The 26,391-nt window shown below is 43.5% G+C and overlaps 2 protein-coding genes and 1 long non-coding RNA gene across 9 annotated transcripts in view; 1 reads left to right on the forward strand and 2 right to left on the reverse strand.

The window, feature by feature from the left end:
* TBC1D16 (TBC1 domain family member 16) overlaps positions 1-11,466 on the reverse strand; it is an 81,362-nt gene extending 69,896 nt beyond the window's left edge. For 2 of the 5 annotated variants that reach the window (XM_077328187.1, XM_077328184.1), the window contains exon 1: positions 3,307-3,506. The gene's annotated coding sequence lies outside the window, so the exon portion shown is untranslated. Of the gene's footprint in view, positions 1-3,306; positions 3,508-10,332; positions 10,442-11,355 lie in introns of those variants that run through there. The other 3 variants (XM_077328186.1, XM_077328189.1, XM_077328185.1) reach the window with 3 other exon arrangements.
* Positions 11,356-26,391, forward strand: part of CCDC40 (coiled-coil domain 40 molecular ruler complex subunit) — a 36,873-nt gene continuing 21,837 nt past the window's right edge. For 2 of the 3 annotated variants that reach the window (XM_077328181.1, XM_077328183.1), the window contains exons 1-11: positions 11,356-11,508; positions 13,419-13,485; positions 14,999-15,055; positions 15,707-15,763; positions 16,126-16,596; positions 19,136-19,292; positions 21,065-21,234; positions 22,573-22,656; positions 22,743-22,962; positions 24,531-24,688; positions 25,533-25,655. In XM_077328181.1, coding sequence (XP_077184296.1) covers positions 11,492-11,508; positions 13,419-13,485; positions 14,999-15,055; positions 15,707-15,763; positions 16,126-16,596; positions 19,136-19,292; positions 21,065-21,234; positions 22,573-22,656; positions 22,743-22,962; positions 24,531-24,688; positions 25,533-25,655 — 1,581 coding nt within the window. In that variant the 5' untranslated portion in view covers positions 11,356-11,491. The remainder of the gene's footprint in view (positions 11,509-13,418; positions 13,486-14,998; positions 15,056-15,706; positions 15,764-16,125; positions 16,597-19,135; positions 19,293-21,064; positions 21,235-22,572; positions 22,657-22,742; positions 22,963-24,530; positions 24,689-25,532; positions 25,656-26,391) is intronic. The other variant, XM_077328182.1, reaches the window with a different exon arrangement.
* Positions 22,618-25,542, reverse strand: LOC143832974 (uncharacterized). Its single transcript, XR_013229469.1, has 3 exons — positions 24,279-25,542; positions 23,629-23,826; positions 22,618-22,748 (listed from the first exon to the last, which is right to left on the reverse strand). It is a non-coding gene; the product is annotated as an uncharacterized LOC143832974 (long non-coding RNA).

Here is a 26,391-nt window from a genome sequence, read left to right on the forward strand (position 1 = left end):
CAACTGCTGCGTTGGAGGGCAAGATCAACACTGGGGGCCATGGGTCCCACCATCACATGCAAGATAGCAGAGCGGGTTTCTTCCTATAATGGCACCTAACCTGTGGACCACTGGAGTGGCTCTACTGTACCTCACCTACTTTGGATTTTAAGGAGTTTTAAAATATTGTAACCCATATCAAAGATTTCTTGCCTTAAAAGGCATGAAATATATATTTCACACAAAATAAACAAGTTTCTGGCACCTTGTTGGTGCTTCTCCAAGCAGGATTTTCCTTTTCTAGTGCACCAAACGTGTCATCATTGGTTCATATGAATTTCTGAAGGTGTTTGGGTACATTTTGGACATGTATTCAAGGAACTGACAAGGATCCATTACAAGGATGAAGATGGTACGTATTCTCTGCAAATTACACAACAAATACAGGGGAGATCCTCAGACACTTTGGCATATAAAGTATCCTCTGAAGATATATAGAAAGTAGAAGGCATAAAAGCTACTGCCTTAGACTACTCACCACTACAGAATTAGCATGCTTTTCAAAGCTTTCCAGTAAAAAGGTTGAACCTGAGGTCCCTTTCATTGGCTTGATGATAGCTACCTTCAACTGAACTCCAGTTTATCCCAACAAGTTTAAATTCAATAGCCATTCTCTCTTCACCACTCACGCACATCTACCTCTCCAGCACCCAGCCTTGCCTCACCAGCCAGGAACATATATCAAAGCATTTGCTCCCTTTTCTCCTGATACACATTGGACTCCCTGACCTGCAAAATGCCATATGTGAACTTTTGCTATGATTCCTGCCTTGCTCATGTAGTTTATCTGGACTTTCCTGGTTGTGTTTTCCTCTTACCCACTCTGTACTTTGCTGTCAACTCTTGACCCCAATTACCTCCTCCTCTAGAAGTGTCACTTGACAGTAGCATGGCCCACCTCTAACTGATCAGCCAACATTTTGCTCTGGATTATTTTTGCGTTCAAACTAACATCAACTTCTGTAACTTGTTCTTTAAACACTAGCCTAAGTTATGTCCTCAGCACTGACTGGTGAAATCCTGAGATTCAACTTTTTGCTCAGATCAGATATCTTAGAATCCTGTAAACATTCCAGTATTTTCCCACTTATAGCTGCAGGCCCTGGATCCATCTCATGTGAAACCCTACAGTTTGCTTGGGCTTTTTATCTTAAGGCACAAACCCACCCAAATTTCTTACAAAATACTTTTCAGCTCGGTCTCCATTCTTGTGCTTATATAGTCTTTCTGTGCTTTGCTTAATTCTTGTTCCCTTTTTTGTTACCACCAGGTCACACTCTTTGTGCAACTTCTCTGTAACTGACAAAAAAGTCTTGCACTTTTGTATGTCTCAATTATACCTTGCCATATTTCCTACAATCACCTTAATGCTTTTCTGTTCCATTCAACTGGTAAGCTTTACGTTTTCTGTAACCATTATTTTCTAAGCCAATGGACATTTTGCAAGCAGACCCACTGAGAACATAATTTGTACAGAGCTCCCATGGTATCACAGAACCGTAGAGCTGGAAGGGGACATGCAGGCCATCTAGTCCAACCCCCTGCTCCATGAAGAAACAGTCTAAAGCATCCATGATTAGAATCATATTACATCTGTATTATAAGCAATGACATGAACAACCTAGATCCTAATGGGAACTGACTGTAAAGAAAATGTACATGCAGCTAAAAAGAATGTTCATCTATTTATTTAGAAGATTTTTATGTCATCTCTCCAGGAGCCTGCATAAGGTAACTTGCAAAAAACAGAGACCCTATTGTAAAATATTCATTAAAATCCAGCAATTATAGAATGAAGAACATCAGCAGTGTTTGGAACTGCTTCTCTGTTATTTTGTATTTAAAGCTGAGAAGCTCATGAAGAATCACAACACGTAAAAAAGAGAAAAATCACAAACAAGAGGTACATTGAAATCCCATAGGAAAGGCATGCAATACTACATATTTATATTATACTTAAAGACTATTGTTTTCCCCTGTGCGTTCTGTAGGCCAGGGCTGTATCTCCACAGCAGCAAAGGTTTAAAGCATTGGCCTCATGTGGCACAGGATCCCTGCTTTATGGCTTCCAAAATCAGCATGAATAATGCATTTCATGGTCGGCGGGAGGAAGAAAAGGGAAAAAGAAAAACTTTCAGAGCTGGCAAAGTCTCTATAAATTAAAATAAACTGCTCATTAACAGTCCAATCCAATGTAGAATTCGACATGACTAAACTATTAAAATTAAGGGTACCTGACTCTGCATAGCAGCAGGACTCAACAGATAAAGTACTTTGTTTCCACAAACAGGTTAAGTTTTGAATGCTTATGGCATTTCCATACTGACTTCATAATTAAAGCAAACTTTAAAGCAAGCATAACACAAACAAGGGTAACAAAACCGGTAGAATAGTACCAATATAGGCTTTTTTTTTTAAAAAAGGACAATTACTGCTATACCTTGCCAATTAACTGGGAAAGAAGTGAAGGCTTCAATTTCAGTATTATGTTCAAAGAAAAGACAGAAAGCCATGCTTAACTTACTGCCTTCTCCAAAACATGCATCGTATGTCATTCTCCACTATGCTGAATTATTTCTAACTAGGGCCACACTAAAATTCATTCAAGGTTTTACCATACCAATGCAAGGGGGGCAGGGGGAATAGTGCGACCAGACAACTGTCAGACTTTCATTTCTAAAAGGCATCTATACCTACCCAATGCAGAATAAGTCCCAAGGCCCTACAGAAGACTCACAATAATAAGCCTAAAGAGACACACCCAACAGGGAAACGTGCTCCCCTTTGCAGCCAACATAACCCGGGAACCGGCATACACAAAACCTCTCCTCTTCACATCTCGGTGCATAATACATAAGCATAGTGCTGCTTCATGTACTCAACGAGCCAATCCCCGATCGCCCAAGGAGGCCAGCGTCTCCACGCACTCCTACCCATGCCTCATGTATTACTACTGGTGCGGCAAGCGAGCGCCGGAGACTACAGGCAGGTCGCCACCCGAATACCTCCCATGCCTCAATACTCTTATTCGTGTTCTACAAAAGGCGTGCATCCAAAACAGGTCACCCACACCGCGGAACAGCCGGGAGAGAGCTCGATTCTCCTGTCCCCAGGGCACCAAGCTCCTTCGCAATCCCAACCGCCTCGCCTCCTCCGGCAAAGCAGCACATCCTCCGCACCCCACAGAGAATAAGGCCCCATGAAGCCCCCCATCCCAAGAGCCAGCAGCACTTCCACCCCTGCCCCTCCCACGAATTAATACTGTACCTTCACATACACGTCGGGGGAGCACCGCGGGCGAGCTGCGCCCACGACCCGCCAGGGCAAATTCTCATCCAGAGGCCACCACCCAGCGCCTCGCCACGCAGGAGGCGGCTCCAAGGGAAGGCGGGTGGCCACGCCCACTTCATCTCTAATCCCGCCCGCCTGTGTGGGGAACGGACCGACTTCGGCCTTGCGTCATCAATCAACTCCCGCCCCTGCTAAAAAGGAAACCAAGCGGGGCGTGGCTTTGCATCGGCGGCGGCGGCCAGACAAGGAGCGACCGTATCCTTCGCTCTTCTGCGCGCAGACTCAGGCGGGCCGGGCCGTTCCAGTCACTAGAGCCGAGCGTCGGCGTTGTGGACCCGCGAGGTCTCGAACTGCCGCCTCATTTAAAACCGGCACGAATAATCCTCATCCTCAAGCTATTTAACACGGCCTGACCTATGGGAACTAAGACACACATTATTTGCCCCCCCCCCCAATAAAACAGATGCAGGAGATCCTGCCCACCTTAGCAGGCTCAACATCTACTTGGAGACCAGCAAGAGCTAACAGCTCTAAATGCATACAGGACAGTAACACTAGTCAAAATATAAAGGTCTGAACCGCAAATTCCAGAGAGTTACCTGAGCTAGTTGCAGCAAAGTAAAAAGGCTAATCTACTGTCACCTCAATGACCGACAGAATTTGTTGTTGTTAGTTGCGAAGTCGTGTCCGACCCATCGCGACCCCATGGACAATGATCCTCCAGGCCTTCCTGTCTTCTCCCATTCCCAGGAGTCCATTTAATTTTGCACCTACTGCTTCAGTGACTTCATCCAGCCACCTCATTCTCTATCGTCCCCTTCTTCTTTTGTCCTCAATCGCTCCCAGCATTAGGCTCTTCTCCAGGGAGTCCTTCCTTCTCATGAGGCGGCCAAAATATTTGAGTTTCATCTTCAGGATCTGGCCTTCTAAGGAGCAGGCAGGGCTGACCTCTAGGACTGACCGGTTTGTTCGCCTTGCAGTCCAAGGGACTCGCAAGAGTCTTCTCCAGCACCAGAGTTCAAAAGCCTCAATTCTTTGATGCTCAGCCTTCCTTAAGGTCCATCTTTCACAGCCACACATTGCAACTAGGAATACCATAGCCTTGACTAAACGCACTTTTGTTGGCAGGGTGATGTCTCTGCTTTTTAGGATGCTGTCTAGATTTGCTATAACTTTCCTCCCCAGGAGCAAGCGTCTTTTAATTTCTTTGCTGCAGTCCCCATCTGCAGTGATCTTGGAGCCCAGGAAAATAAAATCTGTCACTACCTCCATTTCTTTTCTTCCCCATCTATTTGCCAGGAATTGAGAGGGCCAAATGCCATGATCTTCGTTTTCTTGATGTTGAGTTTCAAGCTAACTTTTGCACTCTCCTCCTTCACCCGTATCAAGAGGCTCTTTAGTTCCTCTTCACTTTCTGCCATTAGACTGGTATCATCTGCATATCTGAGGTTGTTGATATTTCTCCCTGCAATCTTAATCCCAATTTGTGACTCATCTAACCCCGCCTGTCTCATGATGTGCTCCACATACAAGTTAAATAGGCAAGGCGACAGTATACAGCCTTGCCAAACTCCTTTCTCAATTTTGAACCAATCAGTGATTCCATGCCCAGTTCTTACTGTTGCTTCTTGACTTGCATATAGGTTTCTCAAGAGACAAATAAGATGCTCTGGTATTCCCATCTCTTTAAGAACTTGCCACAATTTGTTGTGCTCCACACAATCAAAGGCTTTAGCATAGTCAATGAAGCAGAAGTAGATGTTCTTCTGGAACTCCCTAGCTTTCTCCATGATCCATCGTATGTTGGCAATTTGATCTCTAGTTCCTCTGCCTCCTCAAAATCCTGCCTGTACTTCTGGAAGTTCTCAGTCCACATATTGCTGGAGCCTAGTTTGTAAAATTTTGAACGTAACTTTGCTAACATGAGAAATGAGTGCAATGGTGCGGTAGTTTGAACATTATTTGGCATTGCCCTTCATTGGGATTGGAATGTAAACTGACGTTTTCCATTCCTGTGGCCACTGCTGAGTTTTCCAAATTTGCTGGCATATTGAGTGTAGCATTTTTACAAAGTCTTTTAAGATTTTGAATAGTTCAATTGGAATGCTGTCATCACCACTAGCTTTATTGTTGCTCAGACTTCCTAAGGCCCATTTGACTTCACATTCCAGGATGTCTGGCTCCAGGTCAGTAACCACCCCATCATGGTTATTAGGGATGTTAAGCTCGCTCTTGTATAGTTCCTCTGTATAATTTTGCCACTTTTTAAAAATCTGCTTCTATGAGATCCCTACTATTTTGGTCCTTTATCACAGCGGTCCCCAACCTTCTTGTAGTCAGGGACTGCCTCCGAGGGTGGGAGAGAGCCGGCGGCCCGGCCGCTGCAGCTGCATGTAAATGTGCACGCGCAGTCACCGCGCATGCGCGTTTTCGCCACTAGGTGGCGCTAATACGCGCACGTGGAGCTGCCATGCATGCGCATTTTCACCAGCAGGGGGCGCAAACACGCATGCGCGCAGCTCCGCGCATGCGCATGCCAGCGGCAGTGCCTGCCTCTTCCCTCCCTCTCGCTGCGGGGGGGGAGGCAGGCGCGGCCGCTGGCAGCCCGGTACCATGGTCTTTGCGGCCCGGCACCGGGCTGCGGACCGGGAGTTGAGGACCCCTGCTTTATCATACCCATCTTTGCATGAAACGTTCTCTTCATATCTCCAATTTTCTTGAAAGTATCTCTGGTCCCAATATAAATGACAATTAACATCTATATAAATGTTCTTCAAGGAGGAAAGTCAGAATCAGCTAGACTCTTACAGCAGTACAATTCACAGAATCATAGAATACACAGATTGTTATATAATTATTATCATCCTTCTGTTAGGTCCCTACCATTTTGGTCCCTTATCATACCCATCTTTGCATGGAACGTTATCTTCATATCTCTAATTTTCTTGAAGAGATCTCTGGTCCTCCCTATTCTATTGTTTTCTTCTATTTGTTTGCACTGTTCATTTAAGAAAGCATTCTTATCTCTTCTAGACAGAATTTATTCTATCATAAAACTTTGGTATCAAGGAGAAAGGTGGGCTATAAAGTTACTAAATGAATTATAAACATAATGGACTTCATCGAATGTATGATAGCAAGAGCTTCTGATTACTGTTTCAGATACTTAAACTTAGTACTTTCCTGGTATTAATATGTTAGCAGAAACAAAATGCATTAGTAAAGAAATTGCCAGTTATTGTAGTGGAATCCAGTTGCGTTTCTATCATTTCCCACAGGTTTCCGGTCTCGGCAAAAATCGCTAGCCAGGAAGCGATATTGCCGAGCTGTGTCCCGCCCCTGGCCATCAAGCAGCCAATGGGCGGCGTTATCATGCTCCCGAACAGCCCCTTTCCCTTTAAGGAAAGTTTAGAAAAAAAACACACACACGCGTTGCAATGAATCTGCATTGATTCGTTGCAACGGAGAGACCCATCCAGCTAGCAGGTGGTGTTTGAGCTGCCGTTTCATCGTTGCCACGCTCCCCCCGAGTGAAAAAAAAAATACCCCCCCCCTCACGGGCGCAATTTTTGGCCAAAAATAGTGTGAAAAATAAAGGGAAAATAAACCAGCAAACGGGCCTCTGTGTTGCTTGTGCTTGGTGACTTTAAACAGAGGGACTGTAGCCAGGGAAGCCTCACGAAGGCTTTCCGGTGCGTTGATCTCCGCTTGCTCGGAGAAAAAAAAATGGTGATCTCTTCGCCGGAAGATCAGAGGAGAGAGCCAGGAGGAGGAACTTTGCAGGAACTGCTACAATGGTAACGCACAGAACTTTCCCGCTAGTGTTGCAGATTGGTTGCAGGAGTGTAGCGCTTACCGGAGGGTGAATCCACTTTTGGGGATTTACCTGAAAGCGCTACAACGAAGCGCTTTTTGCGGATCGGTTTCAGGAGTGTTGCAGATTGTCAACAACGTTGTGCATAATGGCAAAACTGTAGCGATTTCAATTTGTAACCATTGTGCTATTTTGGACGAGTGCGGAAAGTCCCTGGGTCAAATTCTCATTGGAGAGATAGATAGATTGGAGAAAGCTGGGAAGAGAAACCCTTATCTTCAAATGTTCAGCACAGCACAGTTACAAATAATGAGAGAGACCTCAGACATTGTTTAAGCCAGCCCGTACTAATGTTTGTAATCTGTGAATGACAGCCATTTCTTTTTGTAGGTGAGCTTTATCTACATTAACTTTCTCAAAAGGCTTAAAGTTTAACACATCAAGGATTACATCCATCCATCCATCCATCCATCCATCCATCCATCCATCCATCCATCCATCTATCTATCTGATTTTCCTCTCTCTCTATATATATATATATGAAATTAAACCCGCTGTAGAAGAAATACAGCGGGCGCTAATGGATGGGGAGGCAGACTGTAGGAAAGGAAGGAAGAAGAGGAAAGGAGGTATGGGAGGGAGAAAAAAGGGCAAGGTGTGGTTGAAGGGATGGGTAGAAGGGAGAAAGAAAGGAAGTAAAGGAGAAAGACAGGAAGCAAGTGAGAGGGAGAGACAGAGAGACAGGAAGGAGAAGGAGAAATACAGGAAGTCAGGAAGTAAGGAAGAAGAAAGGAAGGCAGGCAGAGAAGTAGGTGAAAGGGGAGGGGACAGGGGATGTGTGAAGGGTGGGGGGGAATCGCGAGGGGGGGCAAATTGCGAGGGGGAGGTGGCGAGGGAAGAGGGGGTAGAGAGGAATGTGTGTGTGTGTGGGGTGGGGGAAGGAGTGGAAGAGCACGGTGGGTGGCTGTGTGTGTGTGTCTCTCTGGGCACGCGGAAGTGGCGGGGGAGCGATCGGGGGGGGGGCGGCCAGGGGTGTTTGGCTGCTGAGGCTGTGTGTGTGTGTGTGTCTCTCTCTCTGGGCGCAGGGAAGCGTCCCTGCTCCTTTCGTGAGGGTGAGGGGAAGCCAGCAGGAGTACTCACCAACGGGGAAGGCTGCTTCTCCTTGTGTGCGATGAGTCCCCGGCCGGGCAAGGCGAGTGACACTCAGAGGGCCCAATCAGGAGCTTATAGTGTAATTTATAGTTGCACTCCTGATTGGGCCCTCCGACTTTTTATACCGGACAGAGCCCGCCCTTTCTCCTCCCCCTTAGGGCTTACTCTTTTATTTATTACGCGTCACAGGAGCGGTTAAAGATATATATATTATTTTAGGAACCTCTTGTGGCACAGGGTGGTAAGGCAGCCAACATGCTGTCTGAAGCTCTGACTATGAGGCTGGGAGTTCTATCCCAGCAGCCGGCTCAAGGTTGACTCAGCCTTCCATCCTTCCGAGGTCGGTAAAATGAGTACCCAGCTTGCTGGGGGGTAATTGGTAATGACTGGAGAAGGGAATGGCAAACCACCCTGTATTGAGTCTGCCAAGAAAACGCTAGAGGGCGTCAGCCCAAGGGTCAGACATGACTTGGTGCTTGCACAGGGGGTACCTTTATATATTATTTAGAAAGAATGCTACTTAGTTACTATTTTAGAAAAGAATGCTACTTAGTTACTATTTTAAAAAATTCATAGAGAAGAGAATTAAAAGTACATATCCTGTTCTCCATTATTTAAAAAGTTACAGACCAACTGAAATCATAAGAGATACAATCCAAAAGAGGAGGCTGAATTGGTTATTCCTTATTCATTCTTATTCGTGAATTAATTCAACCAACAATATTGAAACTAGCTTTGGACCCCAAAATGACATATCCCCACATTCTGAAGACTGTCTTCTGCCAGCAGACACTACTGGTCTAAACAGTTTCTTGCATCATGAGCTCCTTTTTGGACTACTCACAAGAGGCATGTACTTCAAGGGAGCATTGGATAAGGAAATGCCCACTGCACTCCAGAATACAGTTTGGACCACCACATGCCATACACCCACATAGAGGAAAAATATTAAAAGGAAATGCCTACTTTTTGGGGGGGGGTACAGAGAAGGGAGACCAAGATCATTAGGGGCTCTGGATCACCTTGCTAATGAGGAAAGACTTAAGACTCTGGGATTTTTCAGTTTAGAGAAGAAATTACTAAGGGGGGATATGATAGAGCTTTATAAAATTATGCATGGGGTGGAGAGAGCTCACAATTGAAATGTTTCTCCCTGTCCCAAAATATAAAAACTTTCAAGGGCATTCAACAAAACTGATGGGTGGTAGGTTCTGGACAGACAAAAGGAAATACTTCTTTATACGGAGAGTGATGAAAATGTGGACAGCTGCCAGAGGATGTACTGATGGCCACAGGAATTAACAAGTTTAATAGGGGATTAGAGAAAGTCTACCAATGGCTAATAGCCATGGTGACTGAAGAGAACCTCCACATTCAAAGGCACTAAACCTCTGAATCCCAGAGCAACATCAGAGAAAGAGCTTCCATGCACTGTTGTTGGCCATCCAGAGGAATCAATTGGCCACTGTGTGAGACAGGATGCTGGACTAGGTAGATAACTTGCCTGAACAAGCAGGGCTCTTCTTATGTTCTTAATATGTTCTGCTGAACTATCATCCAAAATACAAAATAAGAATGCCACCCGCAGGTTATACCATTCCTTTACAAGGAAAAAAGGACACTACTGGTGTATATTGAAGACAACCATATACCTCCAATTTGGAAAGAATGTATAAAACCCACTAATGCTAAAATGAGCATCACACAAAAATAAAAAAATATATCAAATATATATTACATCTATTCAAGCTTGACACTATTAGAATACAAAATACCATGGTAGAAGATAAATTTTTCACCACACATAAAGGAAATGGAAAACCCACCTGTCTATCCAATGTTCAGGAGAAAAAACTCCTTTTTATATATTCAGATTTAAATGTTGATCTAAGCAAAACAATTTTTTAAAACAAAGCAAGTAACATGATAGTTTTCCCTTTGCAGTTAAACTTTATTATGAATATAATTGTATAATTTCATGAGATTAATCTGTGATATTTTAAAAAATAACAGATAATGGAGTGCTTTGTACTCACGCTGCAGTAATAGAGGGACCAAGGATCAGTAGTAGAACATAATCTTTTTAATCCCTTGCATATCCAGTTACAGGAATTAGCCAGTGTTGGGATTTTTTCCTTGATCCTGCTGTACATTAAAAAAAAAAAAAGGTTGGCAACTCTGGTTTAGGACACTTCCTGAGATTTGTAGTAGTGACTGCTGAAGTGGTTGTTTGGGGATGGATGTCACCTAGAACAGATAGTATGAAGCTGCCATTTTCTTCAAGAAAATTGATTTCTGGAGATCAGTTTTAATTCCAGCAGAATTCCAGACACCCTAAGGAGGATGGCAACGCTAATTGAACACAGCTGAACTCTTAGGTTATCAAGACTATTTTAGCCCACAAATGCTCATAGGTCTCAGAAGACAGCTGTTTTGGTCTGCGGCAGAAGAGCCTAGTAGCACCTTATACACTAACAAGATACTAACAGGATTTGTGAGGCACAAGCTTTTGAGAGTCAAAGCTCCCTTTGTCAAATATGAGTGGGAATAGAGGTAGAGATCAGAGACTGGGTCCTTATTTCCCAGTCAGAAGGTGGGAGGAAAGTGCCATAAGACTCCTATTTATTGATTTATAACTATTGTTAACAAGACAAATGTAAAAGTACACACACACAAAGGACCACTCATTTATTACTCTTGTTAGTATCTTGTTAGTGTATAAGGTGCTAGTAGGCTTTTCTGCCGCAGACCAAAACAGCTGTCTTCTGAAACCTATGAGCATTTGTGGGCTAAAATAGTTAAAACACACACACACAATGGGAGAAAATCCTTCTCGAATCCATCTTTCCATAAAGTTATCATTTGTTATTGTATTTTGATATGACAGTTTAGGCACGAGAGTCATTTCCCACACTCCTAATACAATCCTATTTGGTTTCAGTCATCGAACAGAGGCTAAACTAATGAGCGACATTAATTATTTGCCGGAAATTCACCCTATGAGTCACTCTAGCTTTTAAAGCTCTCTATGATTATCGCGGCGTGCTGTGGCCTCCTACCGCTGGAACGGGTTGAGCGCAATAGTTTCTCCCGCTGCCGCTAAATCCCCTCTCCGCAATTGGTATCATCCGGGGAGACCGGGGTGGGGACCTGGCTTCTGGATGTTGATAGCGTCGCTTAGCAACAGAAGAGAGGATGGAAGCGAGCCGAGGGTGAGCAAGAAAGGAAACGAGTTTAAGAGCATTTAAAAGCCTTTGGTTTCCAGAGTGCGTCCATCGGGTCTGATTGGGCGGGCGGGCAGGGGGGTCATGAAGAGTTTTCCGCAGAAGGACAATATAATCACCTTTCGCGGTACGTGGCGACATGTCCAGTCCCTCGGTACCTGAAGAAATGCGGCTGCCATTTTAAAGTTGTTGCCCGACAAGGATCCCACAAATGTAATTGCAGCGCTATTCTCCAAAGCAAATGCAACTGCTATGGGAAAGCATCCGGGGGATGCTTGGTAGCCCCAGGAATGCTGTGGTACATTAAGATGATTCTGTATAAATGTAGTCTGAAGCAAAAGCAGGGCAGCAGCCTCCCTTCCTTGCTAAAGGGGGGGGGGGGGGCTTGCTGTCTCTCCAGGATGGAATGGATGGGAAAATCATTGGTTTCCTGATAAACAACTGAAACATCTATAAACCTCTCACTAAGTCTCTCTGTGTGTTTGTGTATGTGTAAAGTATATAAAGTACTGTGAATTTCAGACCAAACTGACTTTGGTGGGATGGGATAGGAGCAAGTATTTGCAGTGTGTATATATGTGTGAGTGTATATACACCCCCCACCCCCCCCAAAAAAAAAACCTCACATGAAATAAAGTGCAGATGTTTCAACACATTCCTCATAAACTTCTTTAAACACTCCATTAAATAGGAGAGTTGCTGATGTATAAGGGCAATAGTGTTGTTGTTGTTTTTTTTAAAGTCCACCAAAAGGAACTTTCTGTAGGCAGAGTTGGAGTAGGCTTAATGAGTGAAGTTTGATGCCCTACTTTTGTAGATCCCTGACTGTCAGTTTGTTTGTTTTTTTCTTTTGCCTGTTCTGAGAAGAAACTCTAATTATATTAGTGGAAATGAAACTAATTTGGATGCTTGATTAAAAAAAGAAAGTGGGAGGAATCAGTGTTCGTAGTGGGGCAATACATCCACTTAGGCCAACCGGCTGTTGTCCTTAATGCAGAGGAAGGGACATTTTATAGTGGGAAAGGATGAGAAAATATTTCTCTGCAAACAGAGCTCTTTAAACATATTGTATGCCAATATTGTATGACATTCTCACCACATCCAATTGAGTACTTTTAAAACAGCATCCCTCTACTTTGACTCCCTTTCCCTTTCCCATCCCCTTAAAAATCCTCATTCCATACCTTCCTACACAGTCATCATAGAACAATTCTTGGGCCATCACCAACTAGGCTGCTCTATCTCCACATGACTAGTTCTTAGGATCACTCAGAATTTTACTTCAGTCTTCCATTTTATGAAATGCATCTCCCTATATCTTGTCCCAAGGCCTAAGTCTAGCACTAAATGATTAATAGAATCATAAGTTGGAAGGAACCTCCAGTGTCATCTAGTCCAACCCCCTGCACAATGCATGAACTCACAACTACCTGCCTACCCATGGTGACCCTAATTTCATGCCCAAGTGATTCTTCCACCAAAAATATCCAGAATCCAGCCTGGCCTGGAGGAAATTCACCTACCATCCCACAGTGGCAATTAGCAATTCCCTGGGTATGCAAGGAAGGACCACAAGAGACAAACACTGGCACAGCTCTTCCTTTCCTCCAATTTCACATGTGTGTGGAAAGGAGTAAAAGCTATTATTCCCAGGTCTGTTTCTGGTCTGTTATCTCTGTGGGGCATTTAAATTTCACTGTGAATTTCACACCAAATTTACTTTGGTGAGATGGGATAGGAGCAAGTATTTGCTCTTATGCTTGTATATATTGGTGGTTTACCAATTGATGGAGATGTCTAATAAAATAGCATGACATGATGCCCTCCCCAAATTCATACCATTTAAAAAACATGCACCATTAAGTCTGTTAAAATATTGTTTTTAATTTAAAATAAAGCACTGCATCAGAACATGGACAAACTGCAGACGATGGAAATGAAGAGCTGCTTGCAACGGACAAAGTGGTAATGTTTACAAGGATTTTAATATGTTGGATATTAAAACAGTATACTGGTTGAATCAGATAGATTGCACCTCAACTATTGGAACTGAGTACCCTAGAATTCTTGTAGCTGCTGTGGAAGAAGGACAGAAGAGCCTCTTGTGGCGCAGAGTGGTAAGGCAGCCGTCTGAAAGCTTTGCCCATGAGGCTGGGAGTTCAATCCCAGCAGCCGGCTCAAGGTTGACTCAGCCTTCCATCCTTCCGAGGTCGGTAAAATGAGTACCCAGCTTGCTGGGGGGTAAACGGTAATGACTGGGGAAGGCACTGGCAAACCACCCCGTATTGAGTCTGCCATGAAAACGCTGGAGGGCGTCACCCCAAGGGTCAGACATGACTCGGTGCTTGCACAGGGGATACCTTTACCTTTACCTTTTTACCCTAGAATGGTGTAGTATGGATGTTAGTCAGTGGTGTAGGGCTCCAAGAAGGAAGACATCATGAATCCTTGAAGGATGGAAATATTATTATATACTTAGTACCTTAAGTATATAGATTGCTTTGTAATTGTTATTTAACTCATCATCACACATAGTTTTGTAAAAAATATATATACATGGGTTCTTTAAAATATATGTGCTATTGTAGCTGGACTGGAAAATGTAGAAGACCTATGGGAAGAATAATCTGTTGATTCTGTTCTTGTGATTCCCCCACCTCTTAAGTAGCTACCATGGAGTATTTAGCCTTCAGGAATTGAGCAGCCAGACTGTATCTACTGAAGCACTAATAAAAATGCCTGTCCAAAGCTGCATTCCCAAATATGCATGTACATAGTTAGAAAGTACTCTTTTTATATCTCTTTCAGTTGTACTTACTTTTTCCAGATGCATTATTTAGCACTATGAGAACAGTGATTCAATTCTGAAGGCAATGGTAGGGAGTAAGATGATATATTCATAAAGACAATGTGCCTTGAGATGTGATTTAAGTGTTGGCAGGGGCTATTACCGCCACTAGAAGACAGCTGCCTGAGACCCCAGATGGCTTGGACATGAGTAGCAGCATTCTGTCCATTACAAAGTTTTCATGCTTCAAGAGTACCTTAAAATGCAGAGATGCTTTAAGAACAACAATGATGAATGTTTGGGTGTGTTTTAATGGCCTAAGTGAGGCCCATATACTCAGTTTGGTGTAGAGAAATCCAAAATACAATCTAGTTAAGGCATCTTTTTTGTTCCGATGTTAGTTTGTAGGACTGAAATCTTTTTCATCTTATTTAACTAACAGCCATTTATTTGCCCTGAGTAGATACATTTTTAAAGTTTAGACTACTTATGGCACATTGCAATCTGAAAAGTGGATGGATGGATAGATGGATATTATGGATAGATATTTCCAGCAGAAACTGCAGCATTGCAGTAGTCACACAGGGGTCTTTCTGCTTTGCTATATTTGTATTGAAGAGACATGGCATATGTAAAGTGCATTGAAGTTTAAATTCACTGTGTCAATTTGTTTCTCCTGCTATGTACTAGGATGCCCAGCTGGGAGACCCAAGTGATCCAAATCAAGAAGATGGAGTGGCCATAGCAGTGAGTGTATGATTCCTCGTTTAGAAAGAAATTTGGTACTATTCTAAAATTATGAGGTTAAAAACATTCCTTCCTGTTTAGTAGATCAGTTAATTGTTTTTACTTCTAACACTAATCATAATTTACAGTCACTTTTGACTATCATATTTCCCCCCATAATTTCCATTTTTCATTTTGTTTTGGGAGGAGGTAAAAGAAGAAGAGGTAACTCCTAAAGGAGGGCCCTAACTTGAGCAGATAGGCTAGTCAGGTGACTTCCCCTAGAGGCAATTCTATGCTGGATAGTTTAGGACCACTTCCTGACGAGCTGAGGGGATACAGTACTGACTGTCCATTCCTTGCAATGGCTTTGGGGTCAGTGGTGTATGTGAAAATTTACTCTCCCGTTGGGCTTGCCAACCTCCATGTGGGGCCTGTAGATCTTCCAGAATTACATCTGATCTCCAGATGAAAAAGAATTTCACCTGGAGAAATTGGCTGTTTTGGAGTGTGGACTATATAGCATTGTATCCCATTGAGTTCTCAGTATTTTTGCGTATACTATATATAAATGGTACATAGATGTTGTATCATACAGTAAGGTTTAAAGGTGAAATTATACTGTGCCAATTCATTTACAGAGTATTTTTCCTTTGTGTATTTTTCAAAAAGGCTGTACAGCAGGAAGATACAAGTGGCCCACAGCAGGAAGATGACATAGCCCTGGTAGTGAGTATTTGTGACTTGTCAGATGAGAACCAATCCTGTAAATTTGCATTTCACAGGTTAACATAATACTTTATTTTGCCATTTTCTCTTTCCCTCTCTCTATTTCCCAACAATATTTTATTTGGTTTCTAGGTTTTCCCATCACCCAAGATTATGCTATGTTATGATAAAGAAATATGAATAATATGCATTTCTAGTTTTTTCTTAAAATTCTGAATTTCCAAATAATCACAGTTGAGTCAGTATGGCTAATGTAGTCAAAGTTCAGCTTTCACGTTTTGCTGAATCGTATAAGATGGAACATGGACTATTTTAATGCTGCTTTTTAGTGTTCAGGTTTCAACTACTTTTTGTTATTACAGCCAGAAGATAGTAATGCCAGGGAGGAAGAGGCAGAAGGTGTTCCCACGGCTGCTGTCGAAGAGGGGGCAAAAGGTGCTCCTATAACTGCTATAGAAGAAAAAGTGGACAATGTTCCTATTGCTGCTGAGGAGAAAGAGACAGGAGGTGCTCCTATGGCTGCTACAGAGGAAGGGGTAGAAGGTGTCCCTACAGCTGTTACAGAAGAGGAAGACAGGCAGAATGTTCCTATAGCTGCTGTGAAGGAAGGTGTTCTTGTAGCTGCTGTGGAAGAAGAGACAGAAGGTGCCCCAAGGGCTGCTGTGGAGGAAAGGGCAGGGGAAGAGGCTGGAGGTACTCCTACAGTTACCATGGAGGAAGAGGCTGAAGGTGTCCCTATAGCAATCACACAAGAAAGGTTCCTAGAAGAAATGAGTGTGCCAAGCATAACAGGACCAGGCATTCCTGAACTCACAGAGCCCTCCTTTGCAGAGGTGAGTGACTGTGGACATGATGCATAGGGAACTTCTTTTTCCTGGCTGTATGGGCTGTTCATGTGTCATCGCAGGTCACCATCAAGAGGTAGTTCTGATGTTGCAAGTTATTGAATGTTCAGCCTGGAGAAAAGGAGGTTGAGAGGGGACATGATAGCCCTCTTTAGGTATTTGAAAGGTTGTCACTTGGAGGAGGGCAGGATGCTGTTTCTGTTGGCTGCAGAGGAGAGGGTTTAAACTTCAAGTACAACAATTTAGGCTAGATATCAGGAAAAAATTTTTCACAGTCAGAGTAGTTCAGCAGTGGAATAGGCTGCCTAAGGAGGTGGTGAGCTCCCCCTCACTGGCAGTCTTCAAGCAAAGGTTGGATGCACACTTTTCTTGGATGCTTTAGGATGCTTAGGGCTGATCCTGCGTTGAGCAGGGGGTTGGACTAGATCGCCTATATGGCCCCTTCCAACTCTATGATTCTAAGTTCTTTTGAAAATAGTTAAATAAGGCAGAAGAGGGAAAAACAGGTGAGAGCTAATAATCAATGCTCCTCTGATCAAAGTCAAGTGGCTTCTTTGGTGGCATACTGGGAAGGGTGCTGACAGGCCCAGGGACTCAACTTCTTCCTGGGTTGCTACTGGTACATGAGAACACATTAAGCATACTTTCTTTGAACCAGATTTGCCTACATTGAGTGACAGGCCGCTGCAAGGCACGTCTACAGCGCTTTGCTCCCTCTTCTGCCTTTTCCAACCGCTACTGAGGAGGGTAAAACGCACAAAAAAGCGGCTGGAAAGGCGAGATGGCTTGAAGGTGAGGAGGGCCAGTGGGGCATGATGTACTATTGTGCGTTTGCGTGCAGGATATGTGCTGCTATTTTGACTGATGTGCAGAAAAGCCCTTAGAAGTCCCTGAGTTTGTGTTAGTCCTAATCCTACTCTTAAAATAATGCCAAGGGGCTTGGAACTATAATATTTTGTTAGCAGGCAGGTTAGATCCACTGCACGGATCATAGATTACCATTGCATATTCCCCTCTCATCAGGAATCCTTTCCAACCCAGGGACAATTTATTCCCAGGTTCATGAGACCTACATGGAGCAATAACCATAAAGGTCAGCAGGATGTATTGGAGATGGAGAAGGGAATAAAATTGTCCCAGTCTTGCACAACATCAGTCATGCAAGAGGCAAAGGAGACTGATTTCACCCCTTCCTACTAGTACTCTACATAGGTCCTTCAGCCTCAGTAACGAAGTTTCCATGATCAGAAATGATTGGTAGGAGGAAGAAAAAGCCATAACATCAGAAACCATCATCACATTTCTATTAAACAAATAAACCAATTATTTTTAGCCATAATAACTCTCAGAATATTTTGGGCTTTTCTCCACGCCATAAATATAGTGAAATGCTTACCTGGTGAAGATGCTACATTTTTGGCATTTTGCACGATGTTGACAATATCCAGTGTCCAAGCAGCAAACCACTAGCTACAGCCTCCATTTTAATGCGCTTGCTGGGGAATCGATAAGGTGGATTCTCCAACCAAAAAAGCACGAGCTACAGGAGAGCAACCAGCAGGCCACACGCTAAAGAAATGTATGGAGGCGAGAAGGCAAATAAGCCCTATCTCCGCCTCCAATCTCCCGCCCTCATACCTGCCTCCCTTCTCCTGGGGACAGGATTTTTTAAAATGTAAACTGCCTGGAGCAACAAATAGGTGTTCAAGCATGCAGGCAACCCAAAAAATAATTATTTCCCAAGTTGTTATACAAAGCATGCCTCTTTAAAGTTTTCTCTCCTCCCCTATCATCAAAGGACTCGAATCACTAAGGGTCCGATTTGGCCACCTGGGCTTCACTAGATCATCCTCATTGTTCTCTGCACCCTCTCAATTTTGTCCACATCCTTTTTGAAGTGAGGCCTCTAGAATTGCACATGGTACTCCAGGGGCGGTCTGATCCTGCGTTGAGCAGGGGGTTGGACTAGATGGCCTGTGTGGCCCCTTCCAACTCTATGATTCTATGATTCTAATGCAGTATACAGCAGGACTATGATATCTTGTGATTTTGATTTGATGCCTCTCTTGATACAGCCCAAGACTACATTTGCCTTCTTTACTGCCATATCACACTGTCTGCTCATATTTAGCTTACAGTCCACAAGTACCCCAAGATTTAATTCAAACACAGTTACCCAGAAGTGTACCATCCATGCTTCTAATTTTTTGTGTCCCAGATGTAGAACTCTGCACTTATCCTTATTGAATTGCACCATGTTCTCATTTGCCCGCTTTCCCAGCATATTCAGATCTTATTGACTATTCTGAGGTGTTCACTACTCCTCCCAATTTGGTGTCATCTGGAAATGTGTAGTCCCTCCAACCCCCTCATCCTGTATATTTCCTTTACATTGCTTTCCAGTGTCCTCATGAAGCAACAAGAATAAGTGACTCTCCCTGATACTTTTCATGAAATATTTGTATGGCAACCCACTTTCTAAACATGAATACCTTTTCGGCAGCTCTGATAGTAGATTTTTTTTCAGGAAAAGCTATACCATGTTTCCTCTGAGAGGATTGCCATAGGCAGAATTCCTTCTAGCTTGTATGGTGAAGAACAAGTAGAGATTTTTTCTCGGTCTTCAGCAGCCAGCAGCCAGAGATCTGATGTACCCCAGGTGGTAGACGCTCAAATGGAGTCAGGTAAGAACATAAGAGAAGCCATGTTGGATCAGGCCAATGTTCCTTCCATTTCAACACTCTTGTGTCATACATTGGCCAAAATCCAGGTGCTATCAGGAGGTCCACCAGTGGGGCCAGAAGCCCTCTCACTGTTGCCCACTAAGTACCAAGAATATAGAACATCGCTGCCTCACGTACTAGCCAGAATCTTGTTGAGGATGGCTTATTATTACAGCAAGTTTTGATCCAGTTAATGTAAATAACTGCATCACTTAACCCTGGCTTTTAAATGCTGCTTGATGCTTACCCTGCAATTTTGAATTTCTTGCCTGGATTTTTTAATTATTAGTGTACATGGATAGTTTACTAAGATGCTTTGGATATTCAAGTCAGTTGAATCATCAGAAATATAAACTAATAGCAGTGGTATTTTCATAGTAATTTGTGGAAGGCAGATTTTAGCCCAAGTAACTAGGAACTAGGTTTGTTTAATTATTTAGATATTTAATTATTTATTATGCCATTTATTCACTGCGACTTCTGGCCAGCTGGCTCTAGGTGGCTTACATCTAAAACACCAATTAAAAGTAATCCAACACATTCCCAACCCACAACCTCACCCACTTTCCCCTCCCTCCCTCCTGTCAACTCCATGGACTACACCAGCCACCTATCACCTCTCAGTGGGGTGTTGAGAGGAGGGACACAGTTCATGTTCCAGCACCTAGCCTCAACCAAACACCTCTCTCTCTACCTCTTTCTACCTCTCTCTCTCTCTTCCCCTGTTTCTCTGTTTCTGTTTCTCTTTCCTTCCATCCTCCTCTTTCTCTTCCTTCCTTCTCAGTTCTCTTTCTATCTTGGATATGAGTTGTTTTTCCTTAAGGTCTCTATGCCCCCAATTTGGAGGTTGGCAAACCAGCTTGCTTCATATGGAGGAGGAGTCATGAATCAAACTCAGCTCTTGACATTGAAGTCTGCTACTGTTTAACCACTTCACCACACTGGATCTCAAGGTCGAGCAGGGGGGGGGGGCAGAACCAGGAAAGTCACAGTGCAGGTATATGTGCTATTGTATTCCTGGGTGCAGTGGGCTCTGCCTCTAGTTTCCAACACAGTTTCCTGTGTTGGTTTCTCTTTGAGGCCACTGTTGTTTCTGTTGTGTGTGGTGAGATTAATGTGGTGTTTTTGTTGAATTCTGACTTCTGTCTGCTGGTTGGGGATAGCCGGAGTTGTTCTCAGCACCAAGAAGCAGGGGGATTAAGAAAGATGTACCCTATTGGAAGCTGGGTATGTGTGCCCCATCACTTCATCTGACAGAAGCACACCAAATAGGGACTGTAGGGACAGTCTTAGCTGCTAGGAAGATTCAGATGAGGTTGAGAGACCTTTAAGTAACCTGACCTCAAACCATTTAGGGCTTGATAAGTTTTGAATTGTGTCAGGAGGTGAGTCCTAGTGTAGTTCTTTTAAATCTGGTAAGATCTCATTAATCATATCCTTTTGTCACATTTTCCATGAGCTGAAGCTTCCGAACAGTCTTCAAAAGCAGGTCTGCACAGCGTGCATTGCTGTAATCCAGGCTGCATGTGATCAGAGAACAGATAACTGTGGCAAAACTATACTACTTAAGGAAGGGCTGTGGCTGGCATACCTACTGTTAAGCACTTGAGTCTCTTTGCATAAAATAAAATTCCCTAGGATAAATTCCTTCTTCTAAAAATACTGTTAACTTACTGCAATGCATTCTGTCTCTTATGTCACTGATCTCTCTTCCAAATATATGTCTCATGGAGAAGCTACCTTCCCTCCCTGTTCTGCTCTTCAGCTGATGACTCCACAGTACAGTAGGAGTGGAGCTTTGGAAGATAACGGGGATGAAATATTGCGTTTGGTTGAGCAGGCGTCTGAAGGAAGTGAAGAAGCAGAGGAGGAAACACAGCTGGTGGTGCTGGATCCTGAGCATGTAAGACCAGAGCCCAAGAAATAGTTCTAATGTTGGTAGCCAAATTTGGAAGTCAAACGGTTACACACAATCATTCAGGGACAAATGCAATGAATGGCAATTAATGTTGATGTATTATAATATTTTCCTTATCAGCAATTGCTTTTTTATGGGAAAAATGTATCTGAACAGATAAATAAAATGGAAAGAGGGTGCTGGGAGGAGTTGGGACTCATCACCTACCAATCAGGTAGTTTGTCCCAGCTGTCCCATCCCTGATTAGCCATCCTTCCAAGGAAAGGCCAATTAGGAAAGGTGTCCCGCCCCTGGCTGCATCTCCCTCCATCCTCTTCCATATGGAAGAAGTGCCAGCTTGGTGAGTGGGAACTGGAGGGAGGGCAGAGGGCCTGGGACTACAGGCCCCATGGGGATGCAGGTGGGGAAGGAGGGAGGGATCACCCACCAGTGTTCACCCCTGCCCCAGCAGCCCCAGCCGCAGCCTCACCAGGTGTCAGTGGTACTGTGAGAGTGGGGTGGGGTGGGGTGGGGTGGGGTGGGAGAGGGTGAACCAGTTCCCGCCAGCGCTCCCATCTCCCTGAGCAGCTCCAGTGGTAGTCTTGCCAGGCCACAGCAGGGCTGCCTGGGGTGGTGGGGGGAGGAGCAGAGTCCCCACGAGCGCTTCCTCCCCAGCCCCAAAATGCCCATCGAGTCTTCTCCAGGACTCAGCTGGCCTGCCTGTGGGGGGGGGGGGAGCCTAGTGGCCATTGTATTTTGAGATACAACAGGCTTTTTTGCTAGTATAAATCCTGGCTTCTGGGAAAGATCCAACTTCCCAATTTGTTTAGGTGCTCAAATTCAGCCAGTGCAACAACTCAGTATTAGATCTAAAGCTCCCTGAACTTGCAAATCTTCAATTTTAAGCTCCACACATACAAAGATGGGAGGAGGCAAGAGGGAACTTGTGCAATCGAGGATTTGACATCTGTATACTTGTATGGTTCATTCATGACATCTAAATGCAGAGCCACTGAAAAATCAAAGATATTTTGTTACAATTCTAGCTTGTTAGATCCCTTCACACAGCTCTGGCAACATATATGTTGAGTTTGATCTAGCCATGTTTGATGTGGTTTCAATAGGTTAGAAATAATATATTTGCTTGGGATTCACGCCTTTTATGATGCCTTGGTGAAAGTTTATGAGGTTTTTTTTGTTTTAGCTTTATCATTTAAGTAAGCTGTTACAAGGTTTTACATGGGCTGTATTGTCTTCTCATATAGTACATGTAGTTAGTACAAGAACTGTAATTGTTGACAAGTGTTTCTACCACTAATTGTTGGCCCTTGCTTCTTTCTGTAGCCTCTGATGAAAAGATTTCAAACTGCCCTAAAGACCTACCTCAGTAAACAGATCGAAAAGCAGACGGAGCAGCTTCGTGAGATGGTAAGGTATATTTGGTTAGATTTCCCTCTCCTTGTTTTTTTCGTGTCACAGTGAGCAAGCCCTTTTCCTCCCTTGTGTGATTGTAGGCCGTTCTAATGAAGAACACAAAGAAAGAGAGAGAGGAACTTGGTGTGATTTTGTATGGAGTCCAGCAGCAGTTGGCCCAGCTGCAAATGGACTTGGAGAAGAATCACAGTTGTCATACTCAGATTTCCATGACCCGCCGTCAGCTAGAGGAAGAGTTGCAAGACCTCAGAAGCATGTACAAAAGGACATTCCAGAGCACTGAGGATGAACGCAAGAAAGGTGACATTTCTTCACTGACAGATTGTTCCTTATCCTTTATACATTGTGAAAATAAATATGGCAAAGTGTTGCAAAACTGCTCATGATCAGTGCTCTGTTGAACTCCCTGTTAATAGAACAGGCTGTGAAAATTCCATGCCCCTGACCCATCTTGCCTTAATTATCTAATAAATGTTGGGTCATATTCATGCAGCTATAGTTGGTGATCAGTAGATTACAAGCTGAATTTTGCTCTGGGAAGCTCATTGTTACTATGTTAGCTGGTCACTAGTTTACCCAGCTGAAATACAGTAACTAGCAATCTTAAGCACAGCTGAATAGTTCTAAGAACCCCTTTGATTTCAGTGGACTTACTATAATTCAGAACTTAGTTCTGCACTGCAAATGTCACATGCTGTTAAGGTTTGTAATATCTCTGAGCCTGAGTCAGATGGTACATCCTCAAGAAAAGGAGGAGGCCAGGATAAACTGACCTCTACCAGTAAATAGTTGTACCATTGGACATGGAATCCCCTAACAGAAAATCTGGAGGAATGGCTATGGAGGACACTCTATCCTTCATCCATGATAAATTCAGGGAGCCCAAGATGCACTCCATTTTATAAGATTTATAGCCCAGAAGCAACAGCAATTATGGACACAGATCAAAGATGGTAGAATGCTTACCTGTTCTGTGCTCCTCTTCCCCAAACACTGTTTCTGATGTTTCTGATGTTGATGACAACTACTTCCAGAATTAGAAACTCTTCTGATGCATGAGTTATATGTTGGAGAGTGCATTGGGGGGGAGCATTCTAGCAACCCAGAAGCCTATTACACTGGGCTGGGGCAGGCATCCACCACTCTGTCACCCACTGCCATCCCCTAGTGCAGAAGTTAAAATAAGAGTATTAACCTACGTGGTCTCCAGTTGCTACTGCTTGTGACAAGCCTCAGCCTCCAAGGATTTTTATGACTGGGGCCCCTCCCCTTTCCGCCCCCTCCAGGCCATTCACCATTATGAGAAGAGTCAACATAACCATATATGGTCATATCACTTGTTAAGTTTTAAATTTTTTAAAAAATATATAAATTTGAAGGAGTGACATTTGGTACCTTAATATTTGGTTGTTTGCCTGAGGTTTGGATATCTGACCATGAAAGATTCTATTGGGCAAACTCTTTGTGTACTTAAATTTCCAAGGCCAATTCTTGACCTGTCTGACAGCAGGACTGCGAAAGACCTCTGCCAAATGCAGAAGAGATAGCTGGGCTAGTCTCCATATAGGGCAGCTTCATATGATGTTGGGGCACAGGCAAAATATGCAGGTCCTTACCTGAGTAGACATCATGGAGCAACTGGCTAGGGCCTGTCCACATAGCCTCTTGTAAACAGAAGTGGCCTTATTATAGAGCAGGCCTTTTCATGTTTTAGTTGATTGCATGACTTGAACTTAAGTGCAGATTGAAATCAGAATCTTCGAGCTGGTCTCCTTTTCTCTTACATCTTGCTTGTGTGGCTTACTGCTTCTGCCCTTTTGATGTGGTTTTAGCACCAGCAAATATTTTTTCCTGTTTTTTTCTCATAGTTTCATCCATGCAGACAGAGATGGAAAATCTGTCTCTGCGCCTGTTCTACATGCAGAACATGGACCAAGATGTACGGGATGATATTGCTGTAATGAAGCGAACAGTGAAGAAGGCTGAGGTGGAGCGGATGCATGCAGAAGTGGAAAAGCAAAAACAGGTACCAAGCAATCACTACACTTACTGGGGCCACATATAATTTCCCCCATTGGCTTACAATCCTTTCTCCTCAGGTCCACACAGCTTTTGCCAACCTCATCTCACACTATTCCTTTTGTCTCCTGCTTTTATTTGCTATTCTGCTCCTTATCCCTAGGACAGGACTCCCACTCAGTATTGTCAAACCATTTGCTTCTGCCTAGAAGCCCACTGTCATCAAATGCTTTTTTGAGCCTTCCAAACTACATTTTGTTAGACTGTCTTTTAGCAAGAGTCAGCCACTGCCTGTCAGAGAAAGGGTTAACTATTAGTTGACACTAGTTGCTAGTGGGAACAGGCAGAGTGGGTCATGTGGGCTGTTTATAGATATGCAAAATTGTTTAGGGGCTATTGCATACATGCTTGTTTACTTCATCCACAACTGTAACAGGAAGAGAAGGATTCTCCTTCCTCCCTTTGTTTGAGAAGAGATCTGCTTTAAGTAGAGAGAGATCCATTCTGAATCTTCACCATCTAACAGCTAAGGTGCAGGGCTCCTGATTGACCACATATAAGTTATGTATTTTTCTTGTTTTACCTTTCAGTGTTCCCTACTCTGTTATCCTAGTAAAAACAGTCTTTTTATATACTTTAATACTGCCTTGTCTGGTCTCATCATTTATATATTAACTTTTACACAAAATAGACCTAATAATCTTACCTGGACTTCCATTGGCATCCGATTCTCTTCTCTTTGTAATTTTCTTGTCTCTGTAATTCATATGGTTCAGAGGTTCTTTGAGAATGATGAGGAACAGGAGCAAGGAGGGGGGCTTGTCACGTCATGGATGTGTCTGACTTAACAGGACCTTCATGTTGACCGCTTGACAAGGACAGCCAATGAGTTGCAGGAGCAGATCGCTTTATATGAAGCACAACACACAGCCCAGGCTGAAGACACCAAAATCACACGGCAAGAAGTGGCAGAGGTAAGAGGGAATAGGATGACTTTGTCTGGGCTAGCACTTTTTCATGATAAGGCATCTTTCCAAATTTCTCCCAAAAGGATTTTCTCAAATTGCATTTTTAAGGTTAACTACATTGCCTCTTGTGGTAAGTGTGGTAAGGCAGCAGAAATGCTGTCTGAAGCTGTCTGTCCATGAGGTTGGGAGTTCAATCCCAGCAGCCGGCTCAAGGTTGACTCAACCTAACATTCTTCCGAGGTCAGTAAAATGAGTACCCAGCTTGCTGGGGGTAAAACGGTAATGACCGGGGAAGGGAATGGCAAACCACCCTGTATTGAGTCTGCCAAGAAAACGCTAGAGGGCGTCACCCCAAGGGTCAGACATGACCCAGTGCTTGCACAGGGGATACCTTTACCTTTACCTTTTACATTGCATTATCCTAGTCATAGTTACATACAATCTACTTGTTCAAATAAATTATTCCAGTTAAGAGATGGAACTAAAATACAGAGGACATTTGGCCTTTCTGAGGGATTGTTGAGAATGTAGCTTAGCATATGTAGTGAGATTAAGAAGCAGTTTATGGACAGGGTGATTTTGAATAGTGATGTAGAGAGAGGGGTTCTTAGGTTTTTCTTCACTGACCATTGGCATGCCCTCACTGACTTCCCATAAGAATTCCTATTTTTCAGTATAGCTGACTCACTGATTCACTGTTTCAATGTTTTCAGCTCAGCCTCTCCTAGGATGCAAAGATAAG

This window comes from Paroedura picta, chromosome 3 (genome assembly GCF_049243985.1).
Source record: "Paroedura picta isolate Pp20150507F chromosome 3, Ppicta_v3.0, whole genome shotgun sequence".
NCBI lineage: Eukaryota > Metazoa > Chordata > Lepidosauria > Squamata > Gekkonidae > Paroedura > Paroedura picta.